The sequence below is a fragment of the Pyrgilauda ruficollis genome, unplaced genomic scaffold, assembly GCF_017590135.1.
Source record: "Pyrgilauda ruficollis isolate IOZ18807 unplaced genomic scaffold, ASM1759013v1 scaffold110, whole genome shotgun sequence".
NCBI classification, from domain to species: Eukaryota; Metazoa; Chordata; class Aves; order Passeriformes; family Passeridae; genus Pyrgilauda; species Pyrgilauda ruficollis.
In genome coordinates, this window is record NW_024509211.1 from 1,294,853 (window position 1) to 1,307,049 (window position 12,197).

At 50.0% G+C, this 12,197-nt stretch overlaps 1 protein-coding gene across 1 annotated transcript in view; it reads right to left on the minus strand.

Moving 5' to 3' along the window:
• ARMH4 (armadillo like helical domain containing 4) overlaps positions 1-10,533 on the minus strand; it is a 49,039-nt gene extending 38,506 nt beyond the window's left edge. Inside the window, exons 1-3 of the mRNA XM_041476852.1 lie at positions 9,189-10,533; positions 8,151-8,363; positions 6,749-6,967 (exon numbers count right to left, since the gene is read on the minus strand). Of these exons, the coding sequence (XP_041332786.1) occupies positions 6,749-6,967; positions 8,151-8,363; positions 9,189-10,524 (1,768 nt within the window). The 5' untranslated portion in view covers positions 10,525-10,533. The remainder of the gene's footprint in view (positions 1-6,748; positions 6,968-8,150; positions 8,364-9,188) is intronic.
• Between the last annotated feature and the right edge of the window lie 1,664 nt (positions 10,534-12,197).

Genomic DNA, 12,197 nt, shown 5'->3' on the forward strand with positions numbered 1-12,197 from the left:
AACAAAAAAAAAAAAAAAAAACCAAAAAAAACAAAAAAAAAAAAAACAAAAAACCAAACAAAAAAAAACCAAAACAAACAAAAAAAAATATCACCAAAACAAGCAAAAAACCACATTAAAAAAAAACACACAAAAAACACCCCACAAAACAAACCAAAAAGCCTATTAAAAACCCCAAATAAATTTAAAACAAACAAAGAAACCCAAACAAAAAAAAAAAAAACCAACAAAACCCAAACAAACAAAACCAAAAAAACTCCAAACCAAAAAGGAAAGAAGCTGCAGGACAAAACCTGGAGCTGTCATTTGCTCTGTCCTTTGCCTTCCCAGCCTCCCTCACACCAAACTCAGTGGATGAAGATGTCTCAATGGTACCACAGAGGATTGCTGTGATCCTTGCCAGTTTAAGCTGTGGTTTTACGTGGTGTTCAGTGCTGCAGGGTGACCCCTATGTGCTAATACCACCGTGTAAATATGTAAATAATGCTGTGTAAACCACAACAGGATTAGGGATGGGGGGGTCTGTGGCTCCCATCTCTTGCCAGAGCAGGAGGGAGAGGCACTGAGGAGCCTCTGCCAAGGGTTTTTTGCCCCTGAGGTTCACTTTCTGCACTGCTTTTGTGATCCCAGCTGATTGTCAAGGCAGGGAGGCCTTTCTAGGACAAATCCTTTATTATTAATGTGTTGCCTTCACGTGATCAGTCAATGTCACCATCCAACAGCTCCAAAATTCTGCAAGAGCCTTTGCCAGCCTGGAAGGAGAGCTGCAGGGAAGGTGGACAGGCTCTCACCAAGCACTGCTCCTGTGCTGGGCCATGGCAGGGCAACAACCCAGGCACAGAAACTCTGCCAAAAATCAGAGTAAAACCTCCCTGGGATGAGCTCTGCAAGCCCAGGCACCTGCACTGCAAAGCCATCCAAGGGATTTGCAGGATGTGGTGTTGTCTGTGCTCTGGAAAATTCAATCTTTTGGGAAGTTTCAGCATCTGGACAATTGCACAGAGACAGGGAAAGGATGCTGGGAGGAAACCTTGGTGGGTCAGATCCTACACACAAAGCAGCATGACATAACCCTAGCCATAGAAGAGATTTACACATCACAGAATCATTAAAGCTGGAAAAGCTCTCAAATCATCGAGTCCAACATTCCCCCAGCACTGCCAAGGCTACCCCTAACCCATGTCCCCAAGTGCCACATCCACACATTTCTTAAATCCCTCCAGGGCTGATGACTCCACCACCCATTCAGATAATAATTTTTGCTCTATTATCCAATCTAAATCTCCCCTGGTGGAACTTAAGGTTGTTTTCTCTTACCCAAATTCAAGTATTACCTCCTAAAACAAAAACAAACTGTACCTCCAGCAGCACTCACCTCAAAATTGCTCTCACACTGAGCCAGGCTGGAGACTCAGTTTAGAAACACAAGACTATTTTAAAGGGGAAAAAAAAAACCAAAATGCTGCAGAACACACTGCATGTGCTATAACAGGTTTGCTCCCTGGCTTGCTGCACACAGCTCTTCTGCCCCTGGCTGTACAGGTGTTGAACCAACCAGTATAAAAATCAAGACTAGAAAGTGGGGATTTATCAAGTGAGGGCAGTCAAATCAGCCCAGATTTAATGGCCATGACCTGTGAGAGGACAGGGCAGGACAAGACAGATGAAGGCAGATAAAGAGTTTACAACACCTCTTAACAAAATGCTCCCCCAGGAAAAGGGCTGTGGGCATAGGACTTTTTTTCCAAACCACAAAAAAGTCTCCAAACAACCAAAAAAAATAATAACCACCAGCAGAGACACTAATTCCATTTTCATTGGAAAAAGCTGTTGGTGTTTTCTTCCAGAAGCAGTCAATTCAACCCCACTGCCTGGGAATAGAACAACCAACAGGCCAAGAGTTAAGAAAACATTTAATTTCAGCTTTATTTTCTAGACAAAGCCAGCCTGGACCATCACAAATGATGTATATTGGGGAGCAGGTCTGGTTTTATGTGCTACAGTCTCCAGGTTTCAGCTCAGATCCTGTGAGGACTACGAGCAGCTAGAGGGAACACAACTGAATCCACTCAGTTCATTGTAGCCTGAGCTCCTTCTTCCCCATCCTGTTCCTCCTCCTGCAGCACCCCAAAAGCTCCCAAAAAAGCCCCATGGGCAACACTCTCCCACCTGCTAAAGGACCCCAGCCATGAGCAACTCCAGCAGAAAATGTTCCTTGCCCTGCTTATCTGGAGCCACGAGGGCAAACTGCTTAATCCTCAGATTAAAACAAACAGAAACTCATTAAAAACTTTCACTCACACAGCCCAATTACATTTCAATAATAGCAGCTGTGGGGGTTTATCTGTTGTTTTCCTTCAAGCTTGGAGATAAGCATGGGAAAGCTACAACATTGAAGTGATGTTTAAGTGAACTCTTTTTTTTTTTTGGGACAAATCTAAAGATCTAATACAGTTCTGTATTAGAAACATCTAATACAGTTCAAAATTCAAACAAAGCCTGGTCAGAACAGGAACCAAGGTGGGTCAGGCTGAGAAATACCTGCTGGAGGAGAACATCACAAAGAACAGAGAGCCTGGAGAAGGGAAGGCTCCAGGGAGACCTCAGGGACCCTTCCAGTGCTTAAAGGGGGTCCCAGAGAGCTGGAAAAGGATTTTGGACCAGGGCATGACAGGACAAGAGGGATGGCTTCAACCTGACAGAGGGCAGGGTTAGATTGGAGATTAGGAAGGAATTTTTGCCCATGAGTGGAGTGAGGCCCTGGCTGAGGGTGTACACAAAAATGTGGATGTCTGTATCAAACACTTTCAGAAGAGAAAGGGGAAAAGAAAAAAGTTGGGTTTGATCCAAAAAATTGTGACTTTTTCACCATTTTCTGCTACCAAGAAAAAGGAGGGATGAGCCAGCACCTGCTGTGAAGAAGATAGAGGTCAACACAGAGCAGTTCCCATTTCAGTGGGAGCAATAAACAAGAGGCAAGAGGAAAGTGTGTACCAAAACCATTTAATAATTCATTCTGCACGTGCTTTAAGGCTTCTGTTCCTTGCCAATTTAGTTGCTATCCAAAGAGCTGGTGAGGAACTATAATATCAGGCTAGTTAACCATGCTGGGTTAAGTGCCTGTTTTATTTACACCTCTGCATCCTAATTTAAATTTTTAACAGGGTTGTAGAGATTTAATGAGGCAGATCTTAATCCATACAGTCAAGGTCTAAATAACAATCCCCTTCAGAGTCTTAATTTCTGAGAAAAACACCCTTCACATCCAAAAAAAAAAAAAGTTCCTTATACTGTGCCACAGATCAGAAGAAGAATGGGGAACTGAAGCATCTTTTATAAATTGATGTAAGTGGCTACAAGTTCTGAAGTATTCAGGAGGAATTTCTTCACAGAAAGGGTGATTAAACATTGGAAGGGGCTGCCCAGGGAGGTGGTAGAGTCACCATGGCTGGAGGTGTTTAAGAAAAGACTGGATGTGGTCTGGTTGACACAGAGGTGTTTGGTCAAAAGCTGGACTCAGACCTGAAGGTTTTTTCCAACACAAGTTGTTCTGTGGTACACAAAATAGTTCACAGCAGGCTGAAAATGCACATGAAACTCCAAATTCAGCCAGCTGAGAGCCATCCTAATTAATTGGGAACACTCCACACTCAAGAGCCACTTGGTTAAGGCCTCCTCCTCTGGAGCCACTGATTTTAAGTTGCCATTTTCAGAGCTTGGCTGCTCCTGACACCACACAACAGGCACAGCAGCTCCTGCTTTAATCAGAGCTCTGAGCACCCTGCACAGCCAGCAGCCCTCCTGACCCCTGAACTGTGTGAGCAGCTCGCTCCCAGCAGGAGATCAGAGGGAATTGTTCCCTGGGAGGGTGGTGAGGCCCTGGCACAAGGTGCCCAGAGCATCTGTGGCTGCCCCTGGATCCCTGGAAGTGCCCAAGGCAAGGCTGGACAGGGCTTGGAGCAGCCTGGGATGGTGGGAGCTGTCCCTGCCATGGCACAGGGTGGGATGAGAAGGTCTTTGAGGTCACTTCCATCCCAACCCATTCTGTGGTGCCACAATTCTCTGCTGTCCAGGCAGGCTGGTGGCACTCAAGAGAGCCAAATCTGGAGTCTGCAGGGCCAGATACAGACTCGCCCTCACCCACAGCACCAGTCTGGTGTGCTCTGTCAGCAGGTTCCAGCTGGAAGCTGCACAGATTTTGCAGAAGATGGAGCATGGCACATGTCCTGCCACCTCACAAAGTCCCACCTGCCAAACACAGCCAGGCTGGGGATGTGCAGCCACCTCTGCCAATACCGTGACAGATGTTACAGCACAGGAATCAAGTTGAAAACAATGTGGTTTCTTTCCAAAGAGTCACCTTTTGAAGGGTGTTGGGAGGCTCCCACAGTGGTCCTAAGCCAGCTGAGCCAGTAGCTCTTTGTACCCAGAAGCCCTACAGAGAAAGCTGCAGTGCTCAGCTTGCTGGAGAGACATACAAATTCTAGGCACAGAGACAAAATACATAATCAATTCCCCCAGAAAAGCAAGCCTTATCCTCTGCTGTGTCCTGTCCCCATATCCTATAATCCCTTTATAGGATTTCTCTGACTAGGAAGGGCAAGTAGAACCAAGCTCACCAAGGAGTCAAGGCAGGAGGAAATTTGTTACCCAACTCATCCCTCCAGAGTCCACCAGAGAGGAGGATAAGCTCATCTAGACATTTTCATTTTGCTTGTGCAATTTGATTTTTAAAAACAGTTTTGCATCCAAGCCAGGCAGGTGAATACACAGATGCAATTAACCACAGACAGTTTGGCACAGATGGTCCCCAAGAAACATAAAATATAAACCCTGAGCAGCAGGGGTTGATATTTAATGATGAGCCAGGCCTTCAGTGAGGCAAGTCAGCAGGACCCCACTGAAGGCAGCAGAGCTCACTCATTCCTTGCACTTCTTCCAACAGTGAGCCCCTCCCCAAAGGGCCAAGACCCCTCATTAGGGACCCAATCATGTGCCTGCAACAGCATCCCCCAAAAACCAGAGTGTCCTGGGCTGGAGCTCCATGTAGCTTTAAAAGAAAGCACCCCCAAACATCTTGGATCTGGCAGCATCTAAACATTCTGAGAGCAAACACCAGGAACTGTAATTTTGGGAGCTGAGCTTCCAAATGCCACTCCACCATGAGCATGTGATACCTCCCAATTGCCATTAAGCAAAAACAAAAAAGATGTTGAGAGAGCAGAATTGTAGCTCAAAGACCTTCCTTTGTGCTTAACTGGGGCAGCACCATCCCCAGGCAGAAAGCCTTTCCCCAAATGATAATTGTAATTGTCCCATTTTACAAGATGGGGATTCATGACCCCCCAGCACCAGGGAACCTTCTGGCTCCCTGCACAAAGGTCTAGGCTGAGCAGAAGAGATTTAGACCACAAAAGCTGTGCCAGTTATCAAATTCACACAGCACAAAGAGCCCCATGTCCCCTGGAGAACAGGCACCTGCAGAGCCAAGAAACCCAGATTTCCACTTGAGTCCTCATCATCGAGGGCACCTGGCCCCAGCTACAGCCCACACTTGCCTTCAGAGGAGCCCAGAACAGAGAAAACAGAGTGCAGAAGGAATCCAAGAAACTTGCATCAATCCTGTATCGGAGCAGGAAGATTTTTTTTTTTTAATGCCTGTGCAGAAGGTCTCATTAAATTGAGAGAGACCAATGCTCAGCTGAAACTGAAATCCCTCTTATCTTGCCATGCAGAAACCCAGGCTTCTAAAGGAGATCCCAGAGGGCTATAAAACACTTTAGCCTCCTGCATCACACTGCCCTTGCTAAGCAGAGACCTTATTTCCCAGCCTGAAGGATCAGATTTTTCCCTACACACACAACCTTTCCTTCCCCTGCTGCCACTCTCCCATTAGCCCCACATCCCTGCCTTGCTAGAGACATCCAAGATTCATCCTGGCAAGGGCAGAATGCTGCAGTTGGAGTCCCAGAGAGCTCAGGGAAGGCTTCAAAGCCAGCAGCAAGCCAGGCACATGCAGTGGGGAAGACTCCCAGCTTCTGCTGCCCTCTAAACTCCACAGGAGTGAGTTATTGCTTCCTGCAGAGAAAAGATGCTGATGAGCTGTAGTCTAGAGCACCCCACCTCTACTCAGAGGAGAAATACCATCTGGCAATGCCACCCCTGGAGAACTGCCAACCTTTGCAGTAAAATACTAAGGCAAGAGAAGGTCAAGATAAAGGAAGGAGAGCAAAAACAGGCAGAAAGATTAATTCCTGCCAGGTGGTATCAGCCCAGAGACTGGAGCACAGAACTGGATGGATGAGCAAGCAGAGAGGAGCTCAAGTAGGAAAAGGAGCAAGGAACAGTTCTCTGCAGGAAAATTGTGGGTGAGGTGAACAGGAGGCAGATCAGAGCTGCAGCCCAGCTCCAGGGCAGGATCTGCTTTGCCTCAGCACCCCTTGGTGGGTGTTCCCTGCCACAGAGGATTACAGGTGTGCAGAGCCAGACCCTGCTGCTACACAACACCACTGCTGCTCTCTAGCCAAGAGAAAACCCACCCCCACCCACCACAGGCACGAGAATTTCAGAAATCCTCCAGGACACAGCTCACTGCTTGCTTCCTGTGCCTCCTGAGAGAGCACAGGCTGTCCAACACCTTTATTGGGAACAGTACGATGTGCACATGGGTGTGAGGCAAACAGACAAGCTGGGGGCTGTCAGGGCAGGGGGGGCACTCCACAGGAAGCCCCCTGGGGCCCAGGGGTACCTTCAGACTCCAGGCGGTCCAGCCCATAGGTCCCAGCTGTGCTGGTCCTCCTGGCAGAGGGGACAGATGTTCTCCTGGCTGAGGAGGCCACCGGTGCTGGAGTCACCAGGACCACAGTTCTGCTGGCTGGCTCCTCTGTCTGTCCAGCTGGGGTAGAGGACATCCCACCAGGGGCTGGGACAGCTTTCTCACTGGTGACCAGGAACCCATCTGTGAGATCTACAGGAGACAGCAACCATTCAGCATTACAGAATCTCATAAAACCCCAAAAAACTCCTTAATGAAAATTTAACTCAAATGAAGTCACTAAGCTTTTGCTTCCTTTGAGCTGTGACTCTGCTGTAATGAAACTTTCTCCTCAAGGGCAGCCAGCAAAGGAGGTTCCCCTTAATGAGGGGAGAACCCTTCAAGGTTTTAATTCCTCTGCTTTAAGGACTACTCATCACCACACCCCTGCAAGATCAGAGCACCAAGCCACTAGTTGAAAACTGAGCCAAGTGACAGATCTAACAGTTCATTACAAAGATAAAAGTTGGTTGAATTTATAATTAAATCCCAGAAGTAAATTCAATTAGTGCAAACTGCCAGAAGAACCTTCTCCCCCATACAAACAGACCCTAAATTCAGAGACACAATGCAAACAGCTTTTTTCTTTTGATGCCCTGCAACACAAGAATTGTCAGAAAAGCTGCCCAGCAGCATTTTCACTGCAATAGTCCCCACTAATACAGAAACACACTCCAGCTCATGCTGAGGGAGCCCTTGCTACACTCCTGTCAGGAAAACAGCCTCCAACATGGACATGCCAAGGTGACACCAACCAGCAGGCAGCAGCTACACCAACATGACTGCTTAAAGCACTTTTGTATGAGCTACAGCAACCTGAAAACATCCCCCACTCCTCAGGGGAGGTGAATATCACTGCAGGCTTCCACACCCAAGGGTTGCAAGGCTCTGGCAGGAGGGTCCTTCCCCCACCACTGGCTCCCATGGAACCCTGATGCAACATTTTCATCCTCTGGACTGAGCATCAGCAATCTGTGACTGCCTTGGGGTCCAGAAGTAAGAATTCCCCCTTCATAAATCAAAAATTGTTCAAGTGTCTAAAGCTAAAGGCAGATTGCTAGCAAGGACAGGTAGGGGGTTTGTTTGGTTTGGGGCATTTTTTTAACCTCTACTCCACTTATTTGGGGCAAAAAAAATCCATATGCTGGCAAATTCCAGTGTGGTGGATCTCATGGCGTGGGCAGAAAGCAGTGGCAGCCCAGGTTTAGAGGCAGAGGGCAAAAGGTTAGCAAAAAATGTCACATAAATAAGGATGCTGCATTGAGACTGAAGTGTGACACTGGTTTCAGAACCATCCCATCTCATGTGGAAGTGAGTCCTTGAAGCAGAATCCTACCTTCTGCATCCACAGGGCTCCCTGTGGAGGAAGCACCAGTTGCCAGCAGCACCTGGGTGGCACTGGGAGCTGTCAGCATCTGGGTGTCCTCCCCGCTGTTCTCCTGAGGAAAGCTGGCAGCCCCTGCTCCCTGGCTGGCACCAGGCACCTCTGGCACAGCAGCAGCCTCTGTCACAGCCTCCTGGGCAGCTGTTGTCACCTCCTCAGCAGCACCTGCAGCAAGAACACTGGTCAGGGCAGGCTCACAGGACAGGTGACAGCAGCAGAGCACACGAATGAAGCAATACGAAAGGAACAGAACTCCATGATTTAACAACTCCAGAGCCACAGGGCCAGCAGCAGGTCAAGCTCCCAGTGAAGCCCCAGCTATGCAGAAGGGTTTATTTCTGAAGGCACAAGCCTTAATAGACAGTGTTGTTTCCCCAACATCTGGGAAACAGCAGAGAGGCAGCCTGCTGACAAGTCAAGTGCTTATAAATTAATCTAGAAATTAATCAGTCAGGTTGCAGCACCAGCCTGCAATTAGCTTCCTTTCTTTTACAGCAAAAATTAGGTCTTTTGGATGCAGTGAAAGGAAATCATCCTTTTGCATCTGCAGCCAAAGAGGGAAGAATAAAGATGCCCAGCAATTAAAAAGTCCTCATCAACCTAGAAACATGCCCAACACCTGACCTGACTTTTTTTTTTTAGCATTTCCTTTACATTTTTAACACCAAGTAGGAATACTGTCATGAGGCTGAAGGTGCCATCTCTGGAGGTATGTGCAGGGCAAGGTGACACCCTCAGCCTGTGGCAGGCTGTCCAGGAGCTCTGCCTGCAGGTAAGAGTGGGGACAAGCACTGGGCAGCCACAGTTTCACCACGGGGTGAGAAGACAAGCTCAGGAGTTTGTCACAAGGGCCAGCAGCTCTCGCACAGAGCCCTAGACCTGAGCACCCTTGTCAAGGCGTTTAAGACATCAGTGGCTCACAGGCTGCTGGCACAGCTCACTTTAAATCCCAGAAATGAGAGGCAAGTGTCTGTAACAGGCAAGTTTTACCTTTCCATGAACTCTCCAGAGTAGGAGAGAGCTCAGGCTGGGTATCTGTCACCACAGCAGCCTCCGGCTGTGACGGGGGGACGCTCTTCTCCTCCTCTGCTGTGACTGCACTTATGTTCTCCAGCAAGCCAAGATCAGCTGTGCCTGCATCTGACAGGTTCCCAGGGTGGAAAGCAGTGCTGCTGCCCGGGGTAGTTGCTGGCAGCTCCTCCCCTTGCACTGGCACTGTGCAGTTGCTCTCCTTGGCAAGCTCAGGCGCTGGTGGAGGGGACACTGGGGAGGGCACTGCTCTTGTGGCATCCTCTTCCTCCCCCACACCTTCCTGGGTGGTCTGGGATGGTTCTGTTGTCCCCAGCTCCTCTGTCACCTCCTCATGAGAGGTGCTTCCCCCTTGAGTGATGTCCCCCAGTTTTGTGTCATCCCAGTCCGGTGGCACAGTGTCCACAGGGGGGATGGTGACAGTGCCAGCCGTAGTGGGCAGCTCCTGTTGTGTGACACCTGTCCCTGCTTCTGAAGGTGAAGGGTGAAGGAAGGCCTCAGTTGCCACAAGGGGATGTTTGGCAGCCACAGATGTTGGTGGAGCCAGGGATTTCAGAGGGCTCCCTGTGCGGGCTCTCAGCATTTCCAGCCCAGAGGTCACACCTGCAGCCTGGGCACTTGGGGTGGCAGGGTGGTCACCTGCCGCTTCCCAGCTGGGAGAGCTGGGGCTCAGTGTGGGCTGGGGCACAGCTGAGGGGTGTGAGCTGCTCTCTGCTTCCTCCTCCTCCTCCACAGCAGTCCCAGACAGGGGGTTTGCTGAGGGGCCAGCAGAGCTGGGCTCCACTGCCACACCACCCTCGGTTGTGGCCTCACCAACGGGGCCACCAGACTCCTCCTGGACTGGAGGGCTCAGCGTGGTCACAGCTGTGGTCAACATGGCCCTGAGGGCTTCATCCTCATCCAGCTGTGGCTCAGTGGGAGCCAGCTCCTGCTCATGGCCAGCAGGCAGTGCCCCAGCAGAGGGGTGACCCCCCTGGCTGCTGGGCACAACACGGCTCGGGCTGGCAGGGAGTGCTTCTCCTTCTGCAGTGACAGCTTCATCCAAGGGTGTCCCAGATGGCTGTGCTGACACTGCACATGGCTCTTCAGAAACTGTCTGCTCAGAAGGGCCCAGATTGTTTTTCAAGTCCACCATGGCTGTCCTTTCATCTTCCAGCCCATTCCCTGCCCAGGGGCCATGCTGGACCTTTGTCACGTCCCCCTCCTCCAGAGGCTGAGCAAGGCATGGCAGGCTGGAGGACAAGAGCAGGATGCTGCAGGTGAGCACACTGATATTAAATCCTTTTGATCTCCTCATGGCTGAGAGGAGATGTGTCCAGAAGCCTGCAAGGCTGACAAATCCAGAGACCTAGAAGAGGAAAAAGGAACCAAGATTACACATACCCATAACCAACCACAGACCCAGGGCCTTAAATAATAAGAGACCAACTCTATGGCCAGCTGTGAGCAGACCCACACATTCCAAACAATTAATTCCCCCATCTGTTTTACTCTTCTCAGCCTACCCTACCTGAAGATGCCAGACAGAAACCAAATGTTGATCTGAAGCCCAGGACAGACCTTGCCCAGCTCCCACCCCAGCAGCAGAGTGCTATGCTCCACCCAGCAGGCATCAGAACTGCAAGCAATGGTGTGGATCATCCTGTTTGTCCTGAACCAAGTCCAAAAATGATGCTCTTCAGGGCCACGAAGTGAAGGCTCAGGTTTGTCCTGGCCAGTTGTGTGCACTGGCACACGAGGAGACCAAGGAACAAGATGGGTCTGTGGGGGACAACACAGCACCAGAGCCACACCAGGAGGCTTCAGGGCTGCATCAAGCCCTGGCTGAGGTCCTTGGCCTCACAGAGGAAGCTCCAGCCCAGAGAGCAGCACTGCAGCACTAGCACAGTGCCCATGCTGCACTGCACCACGGAGGCACTTCCAGAGAGCTTCATGTCCAGAATCACCGTGTGAGCTGAGGGTTTCCAAGAGAGCCCTGAACCTGGAGGCCAGCAGTGATGCAGCCAGCTGACAGCCTGCCCTTGGCACGCTCTGCTGCCTCCAGGCACACAGCTCCAGCTCCCAGCCACCTCCCTTGGGCATGTGCCTCAGTCCTGGGCTTGCTTCTCCAATTCCATCACTCCACAGCAGAGGACCATCCCATCCAAGGCCCCTCTCAGTGGTCACACCAGTGCCATGCACACAACAAACATCCCTCTGTCACAGCAGAGCTGGCAGCTGCTCAGGGGCACAGTCAAGCCCTTCTGCAAGGGCCTCCAGCCACCAGCAGCTTCAAGTTCTTTCTCTCATGTGTTCCTCCAGTTCTGGGACCCCCAACATAAGAACTTGACCTGTTAGGATAAGTCCAAAGAAAAGACACCAAGTAGATCACAGGGCTGGAGCACCTCTGTTACAGACACAGGCTGAGAGAGCTGGAAAGTGGAAAAGAGAAGGCTCCAGGGACCCCTTCCAGTGCCTAAAGTAGTTCCAAGAGAGCTGGAGAGAGACTTTGGACAAGGGCATGGAGTGACAGAGCAAGGAGGATTGGCTTTCACTTGACAAAAAGTAGGTTTAGATTAGATATTAGGAATAAATTATTGACTGAGGGTGATGAGGCCCTGGCACAGGTTACCCAGAGAAGCTGTGGCTGCCTCTAGATCCCTGGAAGTGTCCAAGGCCAGGCTGGATGGGGCTGGGAGCAGCCTGGGATAGTGGAAGGTGTCCCTGTCAATGACAGGAGGTGGAATGAGACTTTACCATTCCCAAGGGAACTGCTCTTCCCTTCGGGCTGCAGGAATAACAAATATCAGCAAGGAAAGAGGTTGGGGTAGTCAGAACCACCCCTCAGTCTTCCAAAGAACAGCAATGGTCACCCTGTGCAGTCTCACAGCTCATGGGCACCAGGATAAACCCCTGAACTTGCCACACTCCTCATTTCCCCACCCAGACTCCACATCCAGAAGTATCATTCACATTTGTACCCACAGAGTG